Source organism: Anopheles stephensi, chromosome 3 (genome assembly GCF_013141755.1).
Source record: "Anopheles stephensi strain Indian chromosome 3, UCI_ANSTEP_V1.0, whole genome shotgun sequence".
Lineage (NCBI taxonomy): Eukaryota > Metazoa > Arthropoda > Insecta > Diptera > Culicidae > Anopheles > Anopheles stephensi.
The window spans coordinates 50,952,830-50,978,715 of NC_050203.1; the positions used below are offsets into that span (position 1 = coordinate 50,952,830).

At 45.7% G+C, this 25,886-nt stretch overlaps 3 protein-coding genes across 8 annotated transcripts in view; 1 reads left to right on the top strand and 2 right to left on the bottom strand.

Moving 5' to 3' along the window:
- Positions 1 to 18,004, bottom strand: part of LOC118514508 (dedicator of cytokinesis protein 11) — an 84,379-nt gene extending 66,375 nt beyond the window's left edge. Inside the window, exons 1-2 of one of the 6 annotated variants that reach the window (XM_036061447.1) lie at positions 17,794 to 18,004; positions 16,187 to 16,769 (exon numbers count right to left, since the gene is read on the bottom strand). In XM_036061447.1, the coding sequence (XP_035917340.1) occupies positions 16,187 to 16,285 (99 nt within the window). In that variant the 5' untranslated portion in view covers positions 16,286 to 16,769; positions 17,794 to 18,004. Of the gene's footprint in view, positions 1 to 16,186 lie in introns of all 6 variants that reach the window. The other 5 variants (XM_036061446.1, XM_036061445.1, XM_036061444.1 and 2 more) reach the window with 5 other exon arrangements.
- A 1,768-nt stretch (positions 18,005 to 19,772) lies between these two features.
- Positions 19,773 to 25,457, top strand: LOC118514548 (protein phosphatase 1L). Its single transcript, XM_036061539.1, has 4 exons — positions 19,773 to 20,732; positions 21,430 to 22,126; positions 23,178 to 23,494; positions 23,566 to 25,457. Exons 1-4 carry the CDS (start codon positions 20,341 to 20,343, stop codon positions 23,777 to 23,779), a joined length of 1,620 nt encoding a protein of 539 aa, XP_035917432.1. The 5' UTR covers positions 19,773 to 20,340; the 3' UTR covers positions 23,780 to 25,457.
- LOC118514576 lies at positions 22,124 to 23,079 on the bottom strand. The gene is made up of 3 exons (XM_036061578.1): positions 22,766 to 23,079; positions 22,366 to 22,697; positions 22,124 to 22,290 (listed from the first exon to the last, which is right to left on the bottom strand). Exons 1-3 carry the CDS (start codon positions 22,960 to 22,962, stop codon positions 22,199 to 22,201), a joined length of 621 nt encoding a protein of 206 aa, XP_035917471.1. The 5' UTR covers positions 22,963 to 23,079; the 3' UTR covers positions 22,124 to 22,198.
- Positions 25,458 to 25,886: the final 429 nt, after the last annotated feature.

The window sequence follows — 25,886 nt, forward strand, 5'->3', positions numbered from 1 at the left end:
TAAACCAATGGAGAACCATACAGTGAACAATTCATTGCTGCTTTCGAGCACCGCAGCTCTAAACAGCTCAAGCACAGTGAACATTCGTCTTCCCAAAGTCGAGCTACCGACTTTCGACGGTGATGATACAAAGTGGTTGACTTTCAGAGATCGATTTGTTGCTATGATCGATTCTTCGCCCGAAATCCCACCGATCATGAAGCTGCAGTACTTGCTCGGTACCTTGAAAGGTGATGCTGCTCGGCCGTTCGAGCACACATCGTTGACGGCTGACAACTATGCCGTAACGTGGAAGATGCTTCTGAAACGATACGACAACAAACGCATGTTGTGTCGCGAGTACTACCGGAGACTACATTTCCTTCCATCGGTGGACGGAACCAACGTGGATGACCTGGCCTCACTCGTGGACGAATTCACGAGAAACGTGAATGGACTTCGGAAACTGGATCAACCCGTGGATTCTTGGGACGTGCCGCTGATAAACATCTTGTTCTTAAAACTGGACTCCGAATCACTATGGGCTTGGGAACGACACTCGTCAACGTCGCCTCAAGATAAGTATTCGGAACTAATCAGTTTTTTACAGGACAGAGTTCGCATTCTACGATCAACACTCAACCTGGAAAGGAGCAAGGAGCTGGTTGCGATCACGGTGGCCGGGGTGAAACACAAGTCGAGTGCCGTGGTCAAAGGAACTACATCATCCCCATCACATCGTCGTTCGCAATCCTATGCTGTGACCACAGGGCGTGAGAAGACAGTCGCAGTGAAACCAACATCGTGTTCATTGGGTTGCTCGGACCGACACCCACTGCGCACGTGCCCAGCATTCGATAGAAAGTCGGTGAAGGATCGTCGGGACATCGTGGCAAAGCTGCAGTTGTGTTTCAACTGCCTGTCAATGGATCATCAGGTTCCTGAGTGCAATTCAAAATATTCGTGTCGGTTTTGCAACGCGCGTCACCATACACTGCTGCATATTACATCACCAGCACCAACAACCACACCTTTCGGTCAACCGAATTTTCCGGCAAAAATCAGCATGTCAGCACAATCAGATGAGGTCCAGGAAGGCGACATGGTATTACTAGAAACCGCCATAATCACCATTGTAGACGACCATGGCCAGCAAATCAAAGCACGAGCGCTGCTAGACTCCGGATCTACTTCAAACTTCATCACGGAGTCATTGGCTAAACGTCTGCAAACGCCGCAGAAAAGGGTCAACATCGTCATCACTGGCATTGGGCAAGCAGTACAGCAAGTTAAAAACTCTATCGTGGCTACTATTGAATCTCAAAATCAAGAATTCAGCACTAAAATGGAATTCTTTATTTTAAGGGCACCCACATCAGACATTCCTTCGGCTCCAATTGATGTTTCTTCATGGCAGGTTCCTGACGTTACACTGGCTGATCCAAATTACCACACTCCAAGCCAGATCGATGTGGTAATTGGTGGGGAGGCCTTCTGGGAACTGCATACAGGCCGCAAACGAGCACTTGGTCCAGGCAAACCATGGCTTATGGAAACACCGTTTGGCTGGGTGGTTGCCGGAAATGCAACGCACAAGAAAACACCATCCAATAAGACTGCGTTATTGAGTGCCGCCATCGTATCAGAATCACTCGAAGCCATGATACAACGTTTTTGGGAGCTAGAAACTGTTGATGACGGACCAGCATTCTCAGTACAGGAAAATTACTGTGAGGAATACTACACATCAACAGTAAATCGAGAACCTTCGGGCAGGTACGTGGTCAGACTTCCCCGAAATTTTACTAACGGTGCAACCCTGGGTGCTTCACGAGAAATTGCGGATAGGCGCTTGCTGAGCGTAGAACGTCGATTGAGATCCAATCCTGAAATGGCGAAAGCTTACAGTGCATTCATGGAAGCATACGAAAACCTCGGTCACATGAAGAAGCTTCCCGAGCCTGTAGATGATACAATCGAACATTGTTACATACCGCACCACGCGGTCGTCAAAGATTCCAGTACCACTACCAAGGTTAGGGTAGTGTTTGATGCATCATGCAAGACCTCGTCCGGCTACTCCCTCAATGACACATTACTAGTAGGCCCGATTGTCCAAGAAGATCTGTTTTCCATCATCCTGAGATTCCGTACACATGCCATAGCTATAGCCGCTGATATCGAAAAAATGTATCGCCAAATACTACATCACCCCGAAGATCGAAGTTTGCTACGCATACGATACAGAAAATCCACCACAGACCCAATCTCTACTTATGAACTGGCTACAGTAACGTATGGTACAGCATCAGCACCCTTTTTAGCCACCAGAACACTTCAACAAATTGCACGTGATCATCAGCAGAGCTTTCCTGATGCGGTCGATCCTGTTCTGCACGATTTCTATGTCGATGATCTTCTATCTGGAGCAAGCAATATCGCAGATGTGGTAAAAAAGATAACTCAGATAACTGCAATGCTGAATTCAGCAGGAATGGTGCTTAGAAAATGGGTATCAAACTGTCCAGAAGCATTAGAAGGCATTCCTGCAGAAAATATAGCAATACAATCCGTTCACGAGCTAGAAGATCACTCCGTCTCAACATTAGGCTTGGTTTGGGAGCCAAGAAACGACGCATTTCGGTTTCAAGTAGATTTACCACCTCCACCAATGTCGTTAACCAAGCGCCAAGCATTATCATTCATCGCGAAGATCTTCGATCCACTCGGGCTACTGGGGCCCACCATAATCATTTCAAAAATGTTTATGCAACGTCTATGGACTCTGAAGAGGAACGGAACGGCGTTAGATTGGGATAGCACGCTGCCACCACAGCTTCAGGAGGAGTGGAATCAATACCATCAAGGAATATTCCGATTGCGAGAGGTCCGAGTACCTCGATTCGTCTCACTGGTGCAAGCACGTAGCGTTCAACTACACATGTTTGCAGACGCATCACAGTCAGCTTATGGAACATGCGGGTACATTCGTGCAGAAACGAAGGAGTATGTTTCAGTACAACTAATAACGGCAAAATCTAAAGTCGTATCGTTGACAAATACGCATTCAATAGCAAGATTGGAACTTTGTGCCGCAAGGTTAGCCACACAACTCTACAAGAAGATCATCAACGCAACGAGATTCAACATCAAGGTGTATTTCTGGACTGATTCCACCACGGTACTATACTGGTTGCAATCACTGCCGAGTCGCTGGAAACCGTTCGTGGCTAATCGTGTTGCACAGATTCAACGGGACACCGACGGTATGAGCTGGAAGCACGTCCCTGGAAGGGACAATCCTGCAGACGATATCTCACGTGGTGTAAAAGCTGAGGATCTGATCAATCGACACCGGTGGTGGAACGGGCCACATTGGTTGGCACAAAATGAAAGCAATTGGCCAACGTTTATTCCGTCTAACGATGAAGGTGAATTAGCAGATGAAGAGCGGAAGGCTGCTCAACCCATCACTTGCACCACTATCGCACGAGCCTTCTCCAACACACTCTTCGCTAGGTATTCAAGTTACCACAAACTTCGCCGTGTGGTAGCATACATATTCAAATACGTGCGGTGCCTGAGAACCAAGGCATATTCTTCACAACATCCAAAGGGGTGTCGTGCCGAAAACAAACGAGATGTAGCTGATACAGATATCGTCCAAGCAACCATCACAACTGAAGATCTTCATCAAGCCGAAATCGCCCTATGTAAACTCGCCCAACAAGATACGTTCGACGACGAAATCCACGCCTTAACAACAGGAAGACAGGTATCCCGAGCATCAAGACTGAAGTGGCTGAGACCATATTTGGACGAAACAGGAGTGCTTCGGGTTGGTGGCCGGCTAGGCAACATGACAGCATCGCATTCGGTTAAACATCCCATCGTGCTAACTGCCGCCCATCCTATGGCAGTTCTCTTAGCAACAGCATATCACCTCCGGTTATTACATGCCGGACCGCAACTTTTGCTAGCAACGCTCCGACAACGATTTTGGGTGATAGGAAGAAGAAGTCTAGTGAAATCAATCTACCATCGCTGTCTTCAATGCTTCAAGGCCAAACCAACATTAATCCAACAAAGTGTTGCAGATCTACCGGAGTCAAGAGTGACCCCAACCAGAGCATTCTCCGTTTGCGGCGTTGACTACTGTGGGCCATTATTCATCAAATCAAATGTTCGGAATCGCGGTCCAAGCAAGGCGTATATTGCAATTTTCGTCTGTTTCTCAACCAGAGCTGTACATATTGAATTGGTGAGCGATTTGACAACAACCGCATTTCTATCAGCACTTCGTCGCTTCGTAGCACGCAGAGGAATGGTGAAGGAGCTGCACTCAGATAACGCTACAACGTTTAAAGGAGCAGCAAATGAACTACATCGTATCTACAAAATGCTGAAGCAGAATGAGGAAGATCGTAAATCCATCTTCAATTGGTGTGCGGAGAACGGCATGATATGGCGTTTCATACCACCGCGAGCTCCCCACTTCGGCGGGCTCTGGGAAGCAGCGGTCAAGTCAGCGAAACATCATTTACTGCGAACCATAGGGACAACAAGTATAACCTACGAAAATATGCTTACATTGTTAACACAGATCGAATCCTGTTTAAACTCGCGACCCTTAGTTCCAATGTCAGAAGATCCGTGTGATCTTGAAGTGCTCACACCAGGCCATTTCCTCATCGGAGGTAACATGCAATCTGTTCCCGATATTGATTACACTAACATTGCGTCTAATCGTTTAAACGAGTATCAGTTAGTGCAACGCTATGTACGATCTATTTGGCAACGATGGCAAAGGGAATATACACAACAATTACAAGCACGATCGTCGTTCGGTAGCAGGTCAGTAGTTGAGCTTAAAGAAAATCAGTTAGTCCTTATACGAGAAGATAATGCTCATCCCACCGAGTGGCCAAAGGGGCGCATTGTTAAACTCCATCCCGGCAAGGACGACGTCATCCGTGTCGTCACTTTACGAACGGCACCTGACAAGTACATCGTGCGACCGACAGCACGACTAGCATTGTTACCTACTACCTCACCTGAATAATAATTCGAACACGTTTGTTTATTAATTACTCTAAAGAATTTCATTCTTGGTGGCCGGAATGTTCGAATTACGAAAATGTTTATAGGGTAGAAATGAATCATGATGAATTTGTAATGAACTCTAATTAATGCATAAGAATAAAGGACAATTGAATTCACACTCGCAAAGAAACCAGACGTGTTACATCTATCGCAAGACAATCACGATATCACATCCAGTAAATTCTCTACAGAAAGCGTTAAGAAAGTCACTTGCGAACAACATCTTCTCAATCATTGTAATTATCAACCTAAACAATTTAAACGGTCACTGGAGCAAAGGAAATCGATGATCATTCACTGTGTGACGTTCCTTCGCCCTTCACCAATTACCGGCGGACAAGAAGACCTGACACCAATAGCTAATTATTGGTGCCCTTACTTATGAAGAGATGGACCAGTTTTCAGACGCATTTTTTTCCATTTACCTCACATATTGCATGCAGGTTTTACTGGTCCGATAACAACCTCACTGGAACAAGCAACACGAGGCAACGTCTCGTTTTATTATGCTAAGGTTGTCATTAACCCACATCTCCATGACCTCTAATGCAATTAGCATGTTGATATGGTGGCCCTCTTTTCATCGACGATTAATCATTAATCGATAGCTATTAACAGTCACAATCGAAAGAACTTTCAAATAATTCTCAAATCCAAGTGAAAGAATGCGAGATTGATCGAAAATATGGATATCAGTAGCTTCGAAATTCAAAATGATAGTTATATGATGTTGTTGTTCTGGTAACTCGTCCGGCCATCTGATTACATTATGTATTCTACTTATTTCCACACAACCGCGACATAGTACGCTCTGAGCATGCACTGTAATACATCAAGCGGACAGAGTCCCGGGTCACCTTACTTCTCCGTCCATCGATTAGCTACTTACTCGCTACGACCTTGCTAATCGTCTAATGACAACCAACACCGAGTAGAAAGCACTGGACACGATGTTTTCTAAACACTCCAGTCAACACCGCCTTAGCGCCTAGCGGGAAATTGCTCCGAGGCTGTTGAAAATGTTGTGGGAAATGATCGATACAACGACCGGTTGGAGACGGTCGCTGGAGCGTCTGTCAGCGTTAGGCTCGTTCGACCGTTCGGTTGGAACGTTTAAAGAAGAAGATAATCACCACCACGACGGAAAGGTTGTGAAAAGAAAGGTGTACGCCAACGGGTTGGCTTTCCCTTTTCCAGCCCATCGGCGCACTTGCCAAAGGCAAAACCTTGGCTGACACATTCGACAAAACTGTCCACCGGCGAGACAACGAGGAAGAGATCACTTTCAGTTTGCACATCAACATGAAGGTCTTTTGTGCTCCCTGGCGGTAACTTGATTCGTGGACCGAGCAGAGGCGGGTACCGGGACGAAGGATCGGCACAGCTGACGGCGTAACCGGTGTCGTCTTCGTTTTGGAGACAACTTTCCATCACGGATGATTGATATATTGCGCTTACGGTTGTGCATGTTTCCTTCGTGGCGATGGCTTTCCAACATGACTCTAGATTGATTCAAGTCTTACTAAAAATTTTTGAAAAATATAATAACCTTCCAAGAATAAAACTAAACTAAAAATCCTGGATTGAACAGTTAAGAGACACTTGCAGTGACACTGTTATAGCTCGATGTGCAACGTTGATCAAGTGCATCCAGCCACGACGAATATGACAGGGACTGCCCTTTAGGTCTGCTTGGTGGACAGATGGCCGAGTAAACATTTACATATGGGAAAGTTGAATTGCCAATGAAGCACAACGAAGAGCAAAAAAAAAAGAAGTAATCAATCCAGAGAAGGAACGGCTAGAAGCGGGTTAAAGTAGGAAGTTAAAGCGATCGGTTGTTTGACATTGCCTTAATTAATGGCTCGCGGCATAGACACTCAGGCACGCAATTCAATTTTTTTCACGATTCAATATGTTTTACAATCGTCCGATTGAACTGTGTATAGCAAAACTGTTGTTTCAGCTTTTTCTCACCACAACGATTGTACACTAGGCGTGCTGTTCAATCCCATTCCATTTCAGTTCTCTAGTTTCTGGGTTGGGATCACGCAAGATAAGGCTGAAAAAAGGTACACATCACTCAGAGCATTTCTGGCACCGCTCTATTAAAAAAAAAAGCGGAATAATGAGAATGTGCATGTTTATGCATAGACGAGACTCATTATTGAACAATAAAGGTATTAAATATGTTTTAAACTAAGCAGGAAGTGAGTAATGGGGGAGATATTCAGATGGAATTCTGAACTGTCTTGCAGTTGAACTGATTTTGATGTCTCATATAAGATGTTTCGTACAAAACTATTAACTTACAACAATTCTGAAGTAAAATGTATAAAAAGTAACAAAAATACCAAACACCAAACCATATGCATACTGCCTGGACGTCGGATGATCATTTGCATTTTCGTTGTAAATTGTTGCACGTCTACTTCATTCCTCACACCCAAAACACAGACACACACACACACACACAGACACACGGGAAAAACGCAACATTGTCCAAAAAGGAGATTTAATAAAAGCTACCGTTCGAAGTTAAACTCCATTCGGCACCCGTCTATCTTTAGCCCGTCTTCCCGATTAGAGCTACCGGCTTGGCCGACGAAAACAAAAAGGAACTTCAGGCCAGCTCCAGCATTTTGAAAGACGACCGGGACGGAAGGTTCATTCATTGCAGGCACGTTTTTGCTGACAATAGTGATCGTTAAAACATAAACCTTCAAAACGAGAAGCGAAAAGCTGATTAGACGACCGGCTTATTATGTAAATCCTGAAGCTATGTGAGGCTCGCCGAATGGCTTAACGCGCGCGTGTGTGTTCGTAACGTTCAAGTGTGTACACGGGTCATGCTGGCTCGGTAAGGTCGATCACCACACACGCTGGTTGAGTTCAATTTGCATATGATTTTTTATTATTTTCAAACAGAACGAACTCTCCATCTGCTCATTAGACCAGGGGAAAGTGTGCCTGTCATTGATTTTTCAACCACCGCTCCAACACCTTGTAAAATGATTCTCGACAAAAAACACCATCATGCCAAGGGTTCAAATCGACTCGGATGACGTGATCGGCTGGCTAACCCTGTCAACCTGTCACAAAAACCGGCTTCGGCGTGTTTGGTGAACCGAAGCGCTGGTGGCAAAAGCAAACCAAACGATCGATCGACTTGCCAAGGTTCGAGATGGAATTATGTTTGCCAAATGCCATCATTCGAGGCTACGAGGTGTGTGAGTAAAAAGTAATGCTTTATGCTCATTTACAGAGGGCCACGCTATAAATTATTTTATTGCTGATGGGATTTCGTGCACGGTAGCCAACGCACAGGACGAAACGTCGATTTGTTCAGATTATTTGGGATGTGTAGGAGGTCAACAGTTTTGAAGTCGAAGACAGCTGTCTTCATGATGACCCTCAAACCGACGACGATTTGCCATATATACATGTGCCAGGAAACGTGGTTCGGATGAAATGTTTACATTTACGATCACATTTAAAAAGGGGACAGCAAATCGACAGCACATCAGCCTTAAGATTTACAGTTCCACAGACATTCCAGACTTCCGAGGCTTACTTCTGACTTGAACGAAAACCACGCACATTTGGACGGTAAATAGAAGTTTTTAACCAAATTCCCTTTACCAAAATGCAGCGATGAAACACCCTGTGGCTCTGTTTGCCTTTAAGTGTAGTAGTGTGGTCAGCTTTATGCTCCACATGCGGCTACAACATTTTTCTCCCCTTTTTATTCTCATTTTTGGAGGGAAATCCAGTTTGCCCAAAAGCTATGAGATCATCCGCGAAGCAAGAGACGCGCGAATAACAAACAAACCCGCATCGCATCACGCCTCGCACGAATACAAACACATGCGCGCGCGCAAAACATGGTCAGCGATCGGATCACGTTAGAGATCCTCACGCTTGTGCGTTTGCCGCATGGAGTGTGAGTATGGTGGGGTGATCTCAGCCACTCCCCCTTTGACCCTTTACAGAGGTTTAATACGCTCCATCTCCACCCCATGGTACGAGTGCTTCTCGCACTTGGCTCTCCAACCTTACAATGACAAGTGGTGACCTCGGGGCCGACGTTTGGACCACTTGTCGAATATCTCTGATCGGCAGACACCACTACGACCTAAGGCGATCCGAACTGTGCCAAGTAATCCCTGAAGGAGAGAAACTATCTCTCAAACGAGATAATGGTATAAATTGAGTCGGTAAAGCTATACTTCAGCGATTGTTTGTTGAGTCAGATGAGTCACTAAGGCACTCTTTCGAGCCTCTAAGACACTCCAATACTAGATGCCTTTAAAGCATCTGCTGTTGAGTCTACCATTTCCAACTTGATCTAATGATCGTTTCGATCGGCTGATACATAGAAATAGTGGATATGCTTCATATTTCCTCTTATTACACGTCGATTCCGACCGACGAGTTGCGACGAGAACGTTGCGATCGTGAACCAAACAAATGACTATTTATAGACACTGGGCGCACAACAGCGCCATTGCCAAACGCCTTGGATTTTTCTGCTCTTTTCCCTTTGCATCTTCCCAAGCAAAGCCGTAAACGAGCCGTTCGGTACCTTTCCCGGATGATCGCTGTCTGGCGTAAATGAACATTGAACGCTGTGGTGACTACTGTTGCGGGCCTGCACGGGGGCACATCAACCAGCCAACCAACAATAGTGTCGATTGCCTTCAGGCAATTCAGGAAGATGGCTATAATCCACACTCTGCTCCACACCGCACACGATCCATACGTCGAAAGGGATGTGTGCTGCATGCTTGTGTTCGGTATGCAGGAAGCAAAGGGTAAGCTGGTGGTGTGCACCCATATGGTAATAATCAACAACAAACCCGTATCGGCGTATCGGTGCCCGATTACGTGGGGAAAGTGTCTAACTAACGCAACGAACGCGACGGATTGTCGGTGAAACTTTGGCCGGAGGAATGTCATCCAATAAGGATGTGCGTTGGTAGCTCGCTCGCCCGCGGCTTAGCTAGTCGCTTTTTCCATCATGATAATTAGTTAGATAAGTTTGAACATCAACTCATCAAATATCAATTAAGAAAACGGCGGTGATGCGCGTGTGCTGTTAAATGTTTTATTGGATAGAGAAATGTTAATTGCTGCTTTGAGTGGGTCGCTGAAGCATAAATTCCCATTAACGGGGTGTCATTGATGCTGATATTTATTTATTGAAAGGTTATTCCCACACCAAAAATAGTATCTAATCAAAGCATAAGGTAATCTGAGCTGGTGCCTTAATCAGGGAAAAGGAATATCTAAAATAGCTACACTGGGTCCCATTAGATGACTTCAACAAACAATAAGGATTTAGGGCAGATTTTTCACCCTTTCAAAAGAGTATGAATGAAAGTGACGTTTTTAATGTCATCCGTGACATAAACAAACACACACCACGTGTTATCCTCAAAAGTAAATTGATATGAAGTATAACATCTATCGCTCAGTTAAATCGAGTTAGAATTATTTAAACACGGAAAAAGGTCAACATTGGCCCTAACAAGGCACACCATGGCTCAGATTAGCTGGATGAGGGCGAGCAAGAGACGACGCACTTTTTCAATAGACGAGATAAATTCTTGGAAACTTTGCAAAACTAAAACCTCCCTCCAACACAAATATCTAAAACCGTCTAGAGAAGTGCGCAGTTAAATGGCAATGTTTACACAATGCACACTGACGAACGTAAAGATATTAGAGCAAGCGTTTCGTTTTACGATCACGGTTCACTTCCAGCATGAATGTTCACATTGCACATGGTGAAGCACAATCAATTTCCCTTTCTAGAGTTTAACCCTCGAAAAAAAAAAACAAAACGTTCCTGATATGGTTCTTTGGTTGTTTCGTCAACTTCAAACCAATGGATGCCTTTCATTCAAAACATCCACTTCATGCAGGAATGCTGCACTTGAGAGTTGATAATTCTCAGAATGGGGAGTATTTATTTGAAAACAAAGCAACGGCAACAAATGGATTGTGTACTTTACTACAACGAGCATCGAATCTAGCGAACTTAAGAACGCATTCTAAGTGCGTTCGTAGCTGGGACATTTAATTGCCGATTGAAGCGAACCGATCGCTGGTGAGAATATTGCGATCCTCGAACGAGTGGAAGCTGCCTTTGGGGGAACGTTCTGCGTGCGTGGATTGTTTGTAATTAACGTACCAGAGTACGTTCATGGGCATGACCTCGGGCCCGAGCACTGCTGGTGGTAAAACAACCACTTTTTGTGGTGGCCGCGTAAGCATATCCACAGCTCGGGTGAGCAGCTGCACCAATAATATGTTAATGGTGTTGATGAATCGTTTCCTGGGTTTTCACTTGCTAGCGTTTGACGATCAAACTGTTGGGGAGATTTTTTCAGTATTTTTAATATATTTTTATTTTAAAGGTGTAAGAATATCTTATTTGAAAAATTTAATTCTAATATATAAGTATCGGAGTGTAGTAGTGTCTTTCAATAATTAACAAAGTGCGAGGACTCTTCTGCAACTTCAAAACATTACCACGCCATTTTTAGACAACAATATCGATTTTAGCATCAATTTGTTCGCTCAGCCATCGTCCCATTTAAACGGTCGATATTATTCTTGATTAAACATTTGTTTTCCACCGACCACCCCAATCAGTCCTTTTCCACCCAACCTGCCGGGACACGCTTCGATCGAAGCAGTGAAACATAAAACTTTAACGGGGTCAAATGCGAAACGTTCTTCGCATTTCCTTATCGGAAATCAATCTCTCAGAGTCCACACACACAATTGTGCTCAATTTTGTATAGGTAAATCGATCCCAGAAGAAAACCCCCAATGAACGTGGGTAAATGGGTTCGAAAAATTCACAGCGTAAAGTTCAATGGCCCAAAGCGGCCCAACACCCATCCCACCCATCGCTCACCCGAGGACGACAGCCAGGAGCGGAAAGACACCGGATGCATTCGTGAGCGCATCGAGTTACATAAGCAGAAATGGGAAGCTATGCCGTAGAACGCAAACCCGGCGACAAAACCGCCTTCCTTTTACCGGGTTCACCGTGTCTTGTTTACCGGCGCACTGCAGCTTCCGGTGGGACGAACACACCGTCGTACGGTGACCCAATTTATTGCACACCAATACACAGCAAGAGATTTCGGGAGCTGGCTCGTTCTCGCTCTCTGCCTTTCTGCGAGTACATAAAATCAGACGCGTCAGATCATGAATTTCCACGCTAGCGAATGAGAGTAGCGAATTATTACGCAAAACTTCTTCTGCACCAAATCATCTCAGACTAGCGCCAGACGGTAAAAGGTTTCTTGGTGGGTTTTTTTTCAGAGCAAATCGGGTGGCCTATTTTTCGGTGGTATTTATTCTCGAATTCGGTTCGTTTCGAATTCACGATGGGTGCGGAAATTGCACAACTCTCAAGAGGATCAAAGGAGAGCTGGAATGCATTCGAATCAGATGACAAACATGCAATATTTTAATCTCCACGCGCAAGGAAGTCCTCGGTCTTCGGTGACTCCAACAGTCGAAAAAAGTAAAGAAACCGGTGTAGAAACTGCAACCAAAACAGAACGACTGAGAACAGCTCAACCGACGCCCATCTTTACACATGATCTCGGGCGAAATGAACACACGCGCAAAGTAGCTGGGTAAACAGAAATAACACTCAGCAGTTCCAAAGGAAAATCCAAAAAACGAGAAAGGCAAGCCGAACCGCCTAACCTTCGACCAAAGGTGTAAGCATTTGTAAACAACGCCGAGAACGCAGAGAGAGGTTACTTCAAGTATCGATGTCACCTCGTGCTAGTAAGAGAAGATGTTCCCTTCGAGCGTTGTTCATCGTCACTCTGTAGGTTAACTCGTGCATCTGCCACTGATGTTTACGCATCATCATGTGCGAATGATCTTGTGCGAAAGAATGCCAAGGGTTCTTAAGGGCAAGGTAGTCAAGTCAAAGCGCCTTCACCAAAAGTTTCAAATTCTGATTTAAGGATTTTTTTTTCTTACAACTATGGTTAAGGCCCTTTCGGCTACTATAATAATAGGAATTCAATTTGAAGAAAATTCAAAACTATTTCCCTTTCTATAGCTCCAAGTAAACCGTATTAAGTCATCAAAATAGCTATTTGCTCATAGCACGACTAGTAGAGGTGGGAATTGAGCTATTTAGTTTTGATTAAATAACTGCCATTTGAGCACAAATAATGCTCTGGGAAAATCTACTTTCCGTGTTGAATTTCAATACAATCGCTCGCAGTTATTAAACATTTTTGTACACCAGCTTACGCCATTCGGCCCAACTAGGCAAAGGAAATGACAAAACATCTGTGATGGATTTTAAGATTTGCACGCACACGACGAAGTTACACGCCTAGTGGGGTGTATGAAAGTCTCGCGAAACCTACGCAAAACCCATTTCTTAAGGCAAATCATGGTTTATATAAATCGTTTCATTCGAATCGATTGACACAGACTGCATCATGACGTAAGTTTTGGGGTACACTTTCCCGTTCCAAATACTTGTAGCGAGTAACCTACGCCCAATATAGTTCGTAAAAACCGAACTTGTTGTAATGATGACGCTCGGGGCTAGGGAAGTATTAATTGCAATCTAATAATCCGCCCGATTATCACAATGAAGTCGCATTCATTCCTATTTACGATTATGGTGCAAAAAAATGAATGATATAAAACTCTGGCTGGACGCATTCCTCGGGATTCGATAGGGCCGCAGCCCTTTGTTTCAACAGCAGCGTAATGCTTATTTGCAAAAAAGTAATACACCCAGTTCACTCGATCAGCAGTAATGGATAAGGCAGATGACTACTGCACAAAAGGGGGGGGGGGGGGGGGGGGTGGGGGGAAGACGAAGCAAAACCTACCAACAACAACAGCAACAGCATAGCATAATCCACCGCGGGCAGAGGTGGTGGCTGGGCCAAGAGCAGCGCGGTGTCAGATTATGCTGCCTCTTTTCTCAGCATCGGCCACAAGGAGAAGGACACGGCTGCAAAACACGTGCCGGTGGCGCGTATCTCTCGCTCTCTATGGGAGGAGTGTGCGAAACAGAAGCTCAACGACGACGGCGATGATGATGAGTCATCGGTCTGCCCGGTTTGGTGGGAAGTTGCTGTGCAAACACAGACACACACACACACAGAGAGTGCCACTACAAAACTTGATAACGTACCTCAAAAATGTACCAAAACTGATGCATTGGAAACCAGCCACCACAGATGCGAATGCGTTGTGGCGGGAAATTTTACGCTCGCTTCGCGCACCCAACGGTATCGGGTTGCAGTCACGGGGGGGGTTTTTGCCTCTTCGCGTTTGGCGAATGTTGATTTTTTATTCAAACGTTGGTGCAAAATTTTATACAAGAGGACTACTTCTATAAGATTACAGGAACCTGAATGGAGTTCCTAACGGTTCTATGCGAGCATTATTACTTGGAGAGATTGATCTTCAATAATTGTCTTCAATGTTTTAGTTCGTTTTCAAACAACAAGTGCTTGTTTTGTATTTACAGAGGACCTGCATTCAGAAATTTGACCTACTTATCAGCTCCAATATTTCTTTTCCCAATCCAATATCCCAGCCATTCTGATCGACGCATTAACTCAATCAATCTATTTAAACTTGGGCCATTTACCACGCCTTCTCCATCTATGAAAAAAAATCGGGCTTGGTCGTTTGGTGCCATTCTCATGCCATGATCAGCCTCTCTACACTAATTCGCTGCACAAGAGTAAGATCATGGTACAGTTCAAAGAGTTCGCGATTCTTGCAAGCGGTAATCCTTCTAGGCTTCTTAAGAGGACTTTGTGAATTTTAAACAGGGGCAAGGACTCAGGGGCTTATACTACTAGGACTGTAAGTGCCCTATTTAGACCCAGCTTCGTTCGCCGCGACAGGTATTTAGGGTGGAGAAGTTGCGCAGACAGTCCGGTCCGGAGCGACCGGTTGGCAGCCAGCATACTCTACTAAATTATTTTGTTGATGCTGTCTTTTGATCCAATATAGGTGAAGTTTTGGATGACTTCAAATATACGATTACCTTTCTGTATAACAGAGAAATTAGTATATCAGTTTCTGGTCACTGCAGCTTCTTAGACATATTTAGCATACTTAGAGATATTCCAGACGCGATTCGATGCCCAGTCTTGGATTGTGAAGATCAGCACCACTAAAGCCTGTTCCATCGGATCGTGGATCACAACGATTGAAACTCGAGTAATGGTCTAACGATTTCCTTAACTATTCGAGCAATATCATCAATTCATTGCGGGTACCCAACGTAGCCACATATTTAAGCCCGAAATGCAAAACTCACACCCTTTACTAACGCATTATGCAAACCAAATGTTTTCCGTTTTCCACGCCACATTGTAACGAAAAGGTTTAACCGAGGCAAGCACGCCTTAATCCCCACATCTGTAACTAAACCTCTGGCCTGGCCTGGCCCCAATCAAAAACCCGCACAACCACGGTTTAAAACAGGTGAAATTTGCCTTCCAGCTTCCCAAAACTTCCCCCCCCCCCCACAAACAAATACAAACGCCTAGATCTATCACCATCCATTGCCGGGAACCGGGGCACCGAAACCTGTTAGAACGAATTGCGGCACGCATCCACCACAACAACGACCGGATGGAAATTGTTTTACCCCACTCGAAACTAAATCGAGCTGCACTCTCCAAATCAAAGCAACCACCGCACATCATCGCTTGCGTTGAAACCATGGAAGCGTGAACTTTAGCGTTAAGTACCAGGCCACTGCACTGGCCCCATCTGCCCCAGAGGGAGGCTCTCACATATCGTGATCAACATCATCTGTTTCCGTCAAACAAACGCCCATCCACATACAATTTTAGGGGTCTCTCCCCCCCGCATTTTACTTACGCAAAAATATTTCCCTACCAACTTGGCTGTAGTTCGCGTCTCCGCAATATTGCAGATGAGGAATCAAGAGAATTTCATTTCTGTTTTCACTCGCATGGCTGGATGAGGGACCATCGAAGGGAGGGTGGAAGGAGTAGGGGGGTGGTGGGGAGTGGGATTTAAATTAAAATAAACAAAATTAAATACATACAAGTGAAGTGGATTCACGTACAACTTGTGAGATGTTTTCCCTTAGCTGTGCCGCCATGCCGGGCTTGTTAAGCCCACGGGTGAACTTCCGCTCGGTCATTGTTGTGCGTGATGACTACTCCGCTCTTGCACACAAAACCGGGTTGTTGAAACCGCCCGGCGTGGGGTGGTGGTTGATGATAATATGCAACTTTATGGATGTGTGTGTGCGTTGTTGTTGTTTCGCTTTTGGGAGGTTTAATCGATTCTGCGTGCTCTTGCGCCTCCTTCCGGGAACAGGGTTAACGAATTCCACTCGGCACTCCCGCACATGGGCAAACTGACACACACCCACACAGACACACGCGTACACGCACAAGCACTATCTCACAGGCCCGTGAAGGCACATGCACACAATCGGTACGTGTCACGCAGGGGAGGCCGTCACACATCTATTCAAATTCAAATGCACTTCTCTCCCTGCGTGTACGTAGGACACTTGTTTTTCCTTCTTTCACTTTTCAATGGAGCTTGAGACAAAACGGATTGCCACTTTTTGCACGGCCACAAATTTCACTTTCAACGGCAACCCAATTTCGCACTAGCTGTAAGAAGCAACACTCGATTAAATTGCTAACTGCTTGGAAAACTTTTCCTTTTTCACTTTTCGTCGCTAAACATAGGCAGATCCCGTCAGAGAACGCATAAACACGCCTTTTCGCGTACACTAGTGGGTATCGGGCAGGTAGACGAAATTATTTAAAAAAACCAGCTTGTTCTCACACAAAGGTAAACCGGATAAGTGTGCGCACACCTGTCAAACTGGTTTTTGGGACGGGGTTTTGGCTCTTTTTTTGTTTTATTCTAGAGCCTACCACAGACGGGAAGACGTAAACAATGAAACGCACAATCCACAATCCGGTTGTATGTTGGGAACGCCTCTCGGATGCTGCAGCTCACTGAATAGCGAAAGAATTGCCGGACGGTCATTCATCACTTTCGCTGCTTGTATTAAAGAATTGATGGTGCACACACATACACACACAAACACATTCTAGCGGCCTCTGTCCACTATCGAGGACAAAAACTCTCTCACTTAGGCGAGGAGAAATTCCTTATCGCCAGCCAGCTAGCCAGCAGCAACTGCATGTCAACAGCGGCTGCTCTCTACGCTGATGACCGTTCCGGATGAATGATTCGGTGACATCCTGCAGTAGCAGCCAGCCGATTGAATACACACGTTACTTCAACCAGCTTAGGGTGATCTTCAATGAAAATCGCACCATCTTCATCCACATTTTAGCCAATAGGCTTCACAATTTCGGCTTCTATTTACCTTTTGGAAACGGGGCTGATATATCAAGGAAACTGTCAGGACTACGCTCACGCACACACCAGCCAACTTCACCAACACATCCTCACTGCATGTCGGCTGGATGGTACGCACACACACACACTGTCAAACCCTACGCAACAACCTGAGCTGTTCGATAATCCTTTTCCTACTCGCGTGATCACGGTGACCCCGACTAATCGATTTTGTCTCCCTTTTGGCTCTGGCCGTTTCGCTTGCCGTTTGAACTAACCTATGCACGCACCAACACAAACACACACGACGCATTCACGTACCGATCCGCCGTTTGATGGGTAACGTTCTGCACTAGATTGGCAGCGTCTGGAAAGCGTTTCCAGCTAGGGCGGCTTTCTTTCTGATAACGAGGTAGAAGCGAAAAAAAGGGCAAACGCGATAGGGCCACCGATGCCGAAGTGTGTGGTTCGCGAACACGCACGCACGAAAAACACGTCCTACGTTAGCCGATTGCTCAAAGTGAATGAGTGAGTGAGACGGTATCCGCTCTAGCATCCCATCGCACGATGGAGGCTCGGTGGTCATAAATTGTAAATAGAGAGATGGAATAAAATTGGCAAATGTAATGAGAAATCAGTCCTTTTAAAAAAGGGAAAAATTTGAAACTCTTCAGAAAAAAACACTGCAACCAGTTTCATTGAATTTTTCTAAACGTAAATAAAAAATAACATTTTTTTTGCAAGCATCATGATGGGAAGAAAATAATGTTGACCACTCACTTGCCCTAGCATTATCACTGTGCTGAGAAGCACAGCCGGGACTGTGCATGTGTGCGTGCGATGAGATTTCTCTCTCTCGCGCGCGCGTTCGAGCTGCCTTTGTTTTTGTTTTTGGTCTTTGGCTTGGTGTGTGTGTTTTTTGTTTTCATTTTCAAGCAGACAACAATCGACGGCCCGTGCACGTGGAATGGAAAATGGAATGTGGCGGGTAAAACAGACTGAATTTCTTTCCGTTGCTGCTAACCCGCTTTGCAGGGTTGGAATAAATATTCAACTCAATAGTAATTGTCGGTATAGGTCAAACGTTTAAGACTAGCAATGATTTCAAATTACCAATTCTTTATTTTCTTTTTAATAGAAAACCTTTTGTTTGGAGATGTTTTCTATCGCGGCGGACTTTATATCGAGTCCCATTTCCCAAATGTTTCCTCGTAGCAAAGACTGCGCGATAAGGCATCAATAAGCCGTGTAGGTAATTTTATGGCCATTTCTTATCAAATCGTTAAGCCAAGAAGAAGTCCTATACGTACTCAACGAAACAGGTTGAACAGCAGCAGCTGCATTTGGCAAGGATTAAATGCTGGGATTCTCACCATTTCATTTTCAACAAACACCAAGACGACTTGAAAAATGATCCATAAAGTTGAATTTTTGGATATCTTGTTAGATCTGACATTAGCTTAGGTCTATCGTAACAGGAAACTTTCCCGGACACATAGTCGTCAGATGTTAATTCAATGAGACCAATTTCGATCACGCTCTAAACGAAGAAAAAAAAAATATCACAATTCTAAGATACTCAGAACGCGTAACTGTTTTTTTTTTTTTTGGTTCTAGAAACGCTATCCAGTTCCTCATGAAATGTGTTTGATGCATTTTCAAGAAAGCTACAGAGTATCGATTGTTTGATCTACTTTTGTTAAGGAAACCAAATCAAACGTGATGTTTGCAAAGAATTTTAGTGTTTCTAAAAATCCAACAGCCTTAATACTTTAACTATAATAACGATTATGATTGTAGAATTTAAATATGGTTCGGAGGTCGAGGCTGCAGTAGCACCAATCTTTACACGGCAGGTCCGGGGCTCAAATCCTACCCGGATCGTTCTTCGTAGTATGCACTTACTATACTGTGATATCATTAAGTCTAGTAAACAATCAAATTGTCAGCTTTGTCTGGTAGGTCGTTAAGCCAAGAAAAAGAAGAAGTATTTCTAAAAAAAATACTCGTTGTTATAATAATCTGAGCTGCTGGCGTAAGTGTGTATTACACACGCAATGTCCTTTTATCTATTTTAACTTGTCGGCATATCCACGATGATCAAAACGAGCGCACCTGTTTTATGTACAGTCGTATATAGCTAGAGAGTTGGAGTTACTCTTCAATTGCCTTCAGAATCATTCAAAATTTACTTCAACATAAATCAGAACCAACATAAAACTCAAATTTGAGCATTTCGCCCATAGTCCAGAGAGCCGGATAATCGAGAGCCCTGACTCGATTTGACGTCTGGTTGTCATTCGTGTGGTGCGTTTGTGTTGGTGCTTGAGTTTGTTGTTTTGCAATACATTTTCATATGTAGTCTGCAGCTGTCCGACGATTTGTGGCCAAATTTAGTTTCTTTGTAGATTGTAGGATTGTTGCCGAAGTGGAAGTAGGTGGTAGGCACGCCAACGGCAGCCGGTGGGGCTTTTGTACCCCTATTAGCACCACGGTTTTGAACGTACCAACTACCAACCCTGGCCAAAAGAATCATACAGTCAAGTTTTGCGATCCCACTGGCGTCATCAATTCGTGGGGGTGAGACCGATTTTCCCAGCGGAAGGAATGCAGCTGACTTTTGCATTACGCAGTTGAAAAGTTAATATTTCATCGCACGGAAGAACCGACCGTCCCGCGCTTGAAGTTCCGCACACGGAAGATGCGCATTCGTTGTTAGGTGTGCGAACGAAGTGACCCAGATTGGAACGGGGTTGCGCCTGGTGCATTTGTTATTGACGCCCCGTGTCGTTCGTGTGCGTTTAGTGTGCAGACAGCGGAAAGGTGCGGAGCGCATCTTGGGCAGGGCGCGAGGGTGGTCCAGAGGACATGGAGGACGAGCTGGAAGATAAGATACTGTATCAAACGTTGTCCAAGTCGCACATGAAGCTGCTCTCGAAGTTCGCAGTCGGCGTTACGCCGCTCAACAGCTCGCTCAGCTACGTCTGGAAAGTGATGCGGGTGTACCTGCTGAAGCCGGAGGTGCTCATCGCCGGCCTGCTGATTTGTCTGTTCGTCCTGTACCTGCAAGCAGCCGAAGTATGGAGCCGCGGATTCATCGGCCGCATCAGCAACTCGCTCGGCCTGGGCGGAAAGGGTGGCGGTCGGTCCGGGAAGCTTTCGATGCTGGCCTCGGCGGCGGAAAAGAACAGCTGGGACGAGCGCACCACCGGAAGTGCCGTGTACGCGGTCCAAGGACGTCGCGCCAAGATGGAAGACAGGTGAGAGATAATGCGTGAAAGCCTACTTAAGGGAAGCCCTTCCTGGGCGGGTAGCATAGGGCACCAAGACGCTGGTGATAAGAGGTGGCGGCGTGTGAAAAAGTAGAGCAACTTAAACCCTACACGGCCGGTCGCTTCCACTTGCGCACTTTTCTCAGCCGGTTATCGCTCCACTTAATATCAAAGCTGTACGGGTATTTTTAGAAAAACCGAAGCACGGGGTAAATTGCGCGATGTTTGTGTGCGTTCTTGTGCACTAGAAATGTGCACGGCACAAGATATAGTAGCCGCATCTCGAACGCATGAAACTAGATCCACAAATCCATGTATCGAAAAATATCGGCTAGGACATGCACCACAATACGATTGCCGCCTTTTACACGTTGCATATTAGACGGACAAACAAATTGCGGTGTGCGCTGTGTTTTCCGCTAGCAAGATAAACTGTGCTGCCTCGGTACCTACTACGATGGGGCGATGCTTCGTCATCAAAAATGCCTTCTTTTACGATCGTTGTTTGCTCGTTTTCCCTTATTTACAACCGGGATTCTCGTGCGAGCACATGGCACACTAAGACTGCCCGCGCCTTGTGCAGACGTAAACACAGACACTCGAACGGCTTTCTTTCTAGCGATGAAGAGCTTTCTAACCCTCTGTTCTCTTTCCTCTGCTTGGCTGACGCATTTATTCTTTGCAGATTTGTGATAAGTGAAAACATCAACAGCAGCGGCATTTCCCTGTTTGCAATCTTCGATGGGCACGGCGGCGAATACGCGGCCGAATACGCCAAGAACGTGCTGATAAAGAACATCCACCAGAAGCTGATGCAATCGTCGGCCATTGCGGACGGTAAGGAACCACCGGCCCCGACCAAGACGGCTCTTTGTGCTCAAGATAGTGCTCAAGAGCGTACCGACCGGGAGGTGGGGGAGGATGAGAAAAGTGGGGCCAAAGACGCCAAAGACAAGAGCTCCGACAAGGATCCGGAAGTGAACGAGCGGTACAAGCTGAATGCGCACAACGGGAATGGAGATCCTTCCGGGGCGGTTCAACGGCGGCAGAGCTTTCGCAAATCCAAGACTGAGGACACGGTCGGCAGTAGTGGTGGAGGAGGTGGAGCGGCGGGTGGTGGTGGCGCCGCCGCCGCCGCCAGCAGTAATCAGATGCTGGAGAACGATCTGCTGAGCAAGTATATGGGCAATCAATCACCGGCGCGACAGCAGGTAAAGAAGAACCTGCTGAACGGCACGTCGGGAAGCGGTCCGGCGCCGGTCAAACCGAAAACGTACGACGCCCGATGCTACGTACAAAACGGCAGCATTAACTTCGGCAAGATCATTACCGACGAAGTGCTGGCCGCCGATTATGATCTGGTGGAGGCAGCTAAGAAATTGGTAAGCAAATTCATCCAGGCTAGTTTATTTTCGGCAAGCATTCCCTTTTTGTGGTAGGCTAGATGCGGTTGGTTAAAATTTTACACAAGAAACGTTGGTTACCTGTGTGCCTTGGCGGATCTTCCACACGCCCGACTCCGGAACATCGTCACAAGAGTTGTACACTGAAGGGGGTTAGAATATGCCCATCAATGCCCACGAACCGGAAGCGGGGTTTAAATGGCGGTTTGCTCTCTTACCTCTATCGTATACGGATTGCCGGAATCGTGGTTGCGGTGTAGAATATTCACGCGTTCTAGCGTTGAGCATTTCCTGCGTTTGCAACGCGCGCCAACGCGCATTTGCAGCATTTTCGATAAATCTTTGTAGCGTTTCCTCGTCGAACCCGTTGCGTTCAGGCAGTGTGGATCTCGGTGGCGAAGGAGGATTGGGCGGCGCTAAGAATCTATTGTTTACATCACCCTTCATTCCATTTTCGATCGCTTCGAGACGGTTCAGAATGGTAGCGATGTTGGCGTCCAGTCCTGCACACTCGTTCGGCCGGTTGGCAGTTTGCTGCAGCTGTGAAATGCTGCAAAGGAGAATGTACCGATGAATGGTTGTCGGGGTGCAGCAATGCTCGAACAGCTTGCAACCTACCTCGCCTGCATTTCGTCCAGCTGACTGCGAAGCAACTCGTAACCGAATCCACTTGAACCAGCGGCCGATATCGTATCACCGTTGTCGGTGATCGAAGTCCTTGACGGTCGCCCGATACAGCATACCGGAAGCAGCAGCAGCAGAACAATGGCGGGCAGAGCGTTGAATTGCCCCACGAAGCGTCGAAGTGTAGCCATGATTGCACGCCGATTACTGAAACTAAAGCCACTCAGCGTGCAAAACCGATTCCTAGGTCCGTTTGGTCAACAACGGCTTATCAGTTTCGGAGCCTTTTTTCCCCCGATTGATTTTCTACTCCGGAAAGACCCGCGACGAGATTTGTTTTAAAAGTCGTTGGGAAAGACCGATAATGAGTGTTTTTTTTCTCGCTTCTCTTCCCGTCCCAACACAGTCGGACTTTGCCGGAACGACCGCCCTGATTGCCGTCATACACCGCAGCAAGCTGATAGTGGCCAACGTGGGCGATTCGCGGGGCGTCATGTGCGACCACAAGGGCAACGCTATCCCGCTGTCGTTCGATCACAAACCGCAACAGGTGCGGGAGCAGAAGCGCATTGCCGATGCCGGTGGATTCATTGCGTTCAAGGGCGTGTGGCGGGTGGCCGGGATTTTGGCCACATCCCGCGCCCTCGGCGACTATCCGCTGAAGGAGAAAAATCTGGTCATCGCCAATCCGGACGTGCTTTCGTTCGATTTGGTTGATCATAGGTAAGGGTAGGAATGTTGGCAACCACTACAGCACAGCACTAACTCATCAACCGGTCCCCCCGTTATTGTAGGCCCCAATTTCTCATCCTTGCATCGGACGGCCTGTGGGATACGTTCACCAACGAGGAAGCGGTGGCGTTTGTGCGTGAACGACTGGACGAACCACACTTTGGGGCGAAAAGTATCGCACTGCAGTCGTACAACCGGGGCTCGGTGGATAACATTACGGTGCTGGTGATTGTGCTGAAAAACGGTCGGTACGAGATTGGATCATCGAGCAACTAGGCCGGCGCCGGTCCGGATCGATCAGAAAGGTCCTATCACACACACATACACACCATCGATAATCTACTTCTGTTAATCGTTATCTTACCATACTTTATTTTAATTGATTTTAATCATTTTAAAACTATGTTATAAAAGATCTCTTTTATTGGATTGGTTTCATCTGATCTGTTGTAAGGCTTTGCCGTAAGTACGAGCCTTGAAACCCAACAAACACCACTAGCTGGCAATCCGGATTAAGTTTAATTCGATCACACCTTACCGAATGCTCCACCCCAAAGAATTTATGGAAACATTCGTTGCGTTGAGTAAGAGCAATGAATTGAGAGGCCTCATTAAGCCTATTTGAGTGATGATTTACGCTATAAGCATGATGAAACAAACCGAAGGGCAGCCAGCAAGACAGCTCACCAAACTAAGCAGAACAAAATGGTAGACGGTAGTAGATAGCGTTAGGGGGAAAACTCAATCCTTATTGTAAAACAGCTTTTCCGCGCATGACATTCAGGAACAGCGCAGCGGTTCCCGTCGGTGTACGGTGGTGTTTTCTCCATTCTTGCACTGCGTTTTTTCTTACCACCGAGTGCATCTAGCCGAGCGGCATTTGTAGCGTGTATTGTGCAAGCAGGATACGTAAAAAAAATTGGGTAGCGAGTCCTCTGCTTTCCCGACGAGGCTGGACATGATTTCGAGAGACAATGATTTCAGTTTTGCGGTACAAATATGTTTTTTTTTCTTCTTTTTTGGAACTAAATGAACAAATCGTACAAGATGTTTGCTCAAGCAGATTAGACAAAATTTGAACAAATTACACACACACACACACAGACACAGTTAGGGAATGAATTTGAACAAAACAGAAGATAACACGTGGAGAGTGAAGTGTGTGAGTGTTATTCGAGCTTATGAATTAAGGAAAAACAAAACAAGCGGACTACATTCTTATGATCCTCCCATGTAGACGGAAACATCACAGGAAGGAAAGTGAACAGCAGGCAACTGAGGATGATCGCTCGTGGTGCCTCGTGCCAAATAGAGAGCAGAAACAGTTAACGGATAGACCAGGTGGCAGGGAGGATGGATTGTTAGCTATCTACTGCAGCTATCAAAATTGGGCATCAATTTCCGGTGCAAAACGTTTGTAACCTTAGCACACTAACAAAGCGTAAGCAATGTGCGAGCAGCGTACTGTACTGTTGCTCCTGAATGCTTTACAATCAGCTAAGGGGAGGTCGATTTTGTCGTAGGAAAATAGTATAGAAGTAATAGTGTTGTGAGCGAACGAACGAACTTACTTGTAGTCGAACGGATCTGATGTCGAAGCAGGCGAGGAGGACAGCAGCAAACAGCCTGCACGAAAGGAGGTGCTCTGATGATGCGCTTTCGCCTGCATCTTACCACTCGTTACACTGTCCCTTAATCTCTTTCTTTCTTAACTTGCCTTAACTCCACTTATAGCCAGCTAAACTTGGCCCGTTAGCAGAATAGTTGTGTAAGTAAGAGGAGAAAGCGAACGGCCAAAGCAAACTCTTCACACACACACACACTGAGCATTCTTTCGCTTTTTTGTAAGTGTACATATCATACCGGAGGACTAGAAAGGAACAAACAGAATCTTTAAAATAATAATAAAAAACCCCACACACCACAAAATCCCTGCCAAAAGGGCTTCAAACAATCCCGCAGCTCTGTTCAATGGAGTTACTTTGTTGTGGCACGCTTGCTACGAACCGATTCCGAATGTGTGAGATGTGACTTTAAGGAGGCTGATAAGACAACATAGAATGTGAGACGTTATAAAATGACAGGTGAGATGATAACGGTAGCTTGTAAGCGTGTGTGTGTGTTTTTTTTCATTTACAGAACCACTTATTATCTGATCAAATAGGGCGGACGCATTGCCATCAATCGTACAATTGTTTCCTGTTCGACAACTTTGTAACCGTTGCTTGCTTATGCTCATTATCAGAATCAACCAATCTCATCTGAGATGTGTGTTTGTTTTTTTCGGTAAAGCTGCTTACTATGTAGAGCCATCGTCGAGTTGTGTGAAGTGAGTTTGTGGGTACATTACTTTAACTGTACTTTAATGTACTTCCATCTTGAA

Excerpts from the sequence above, each read along its gene's own strand:
- LOC118514548 (XM_036061539.1), top strand. The coding sequence starts at position 20,341 with ATGGAGGACGAGCTGGAAGATAAGATACTGTATCAAACGTTGTCCAAG. Across the intron at positions 20,733-21,429 it reads CGCGCCAAGATGGAAGACAG|ATTTGTGATAAGTGAAAACA; the intron begins GTGAGAGATAAT and ends TATTCTTTGCAG. Across the intron at positions 23,495-23,565 it reads TTCGATTTGGTTGATCATAG|GCCCCAATTTCTCATCCTTG; the intron begins GTAAGGGTAGGA and ends CCGTTATTGTAG.
- LOC118514576 (XM_036061578.1), bottom strand. The coding sequence starts at position 22,962 with ATGGCTACACTTCGACGCTTCGTGGGGCAATTCAACGCTCTGCCCGCC. Across the intron at positions 22,698-22,765 it reads CTGGACGAAATGCAGGCGAG|CATTTCACAGCTGCAGCAAA; the intron begins GTAGGTTGCAAG and ends TCTCCTTTGCAG. Across the intron at positions 22,291-22,365 it reads GCAATCCGTATACGATAGAG|TGTACAACTCTTGTGACGAT; the intron begins GTAAGAGAGCAA and ends AACCCCCTTCAG.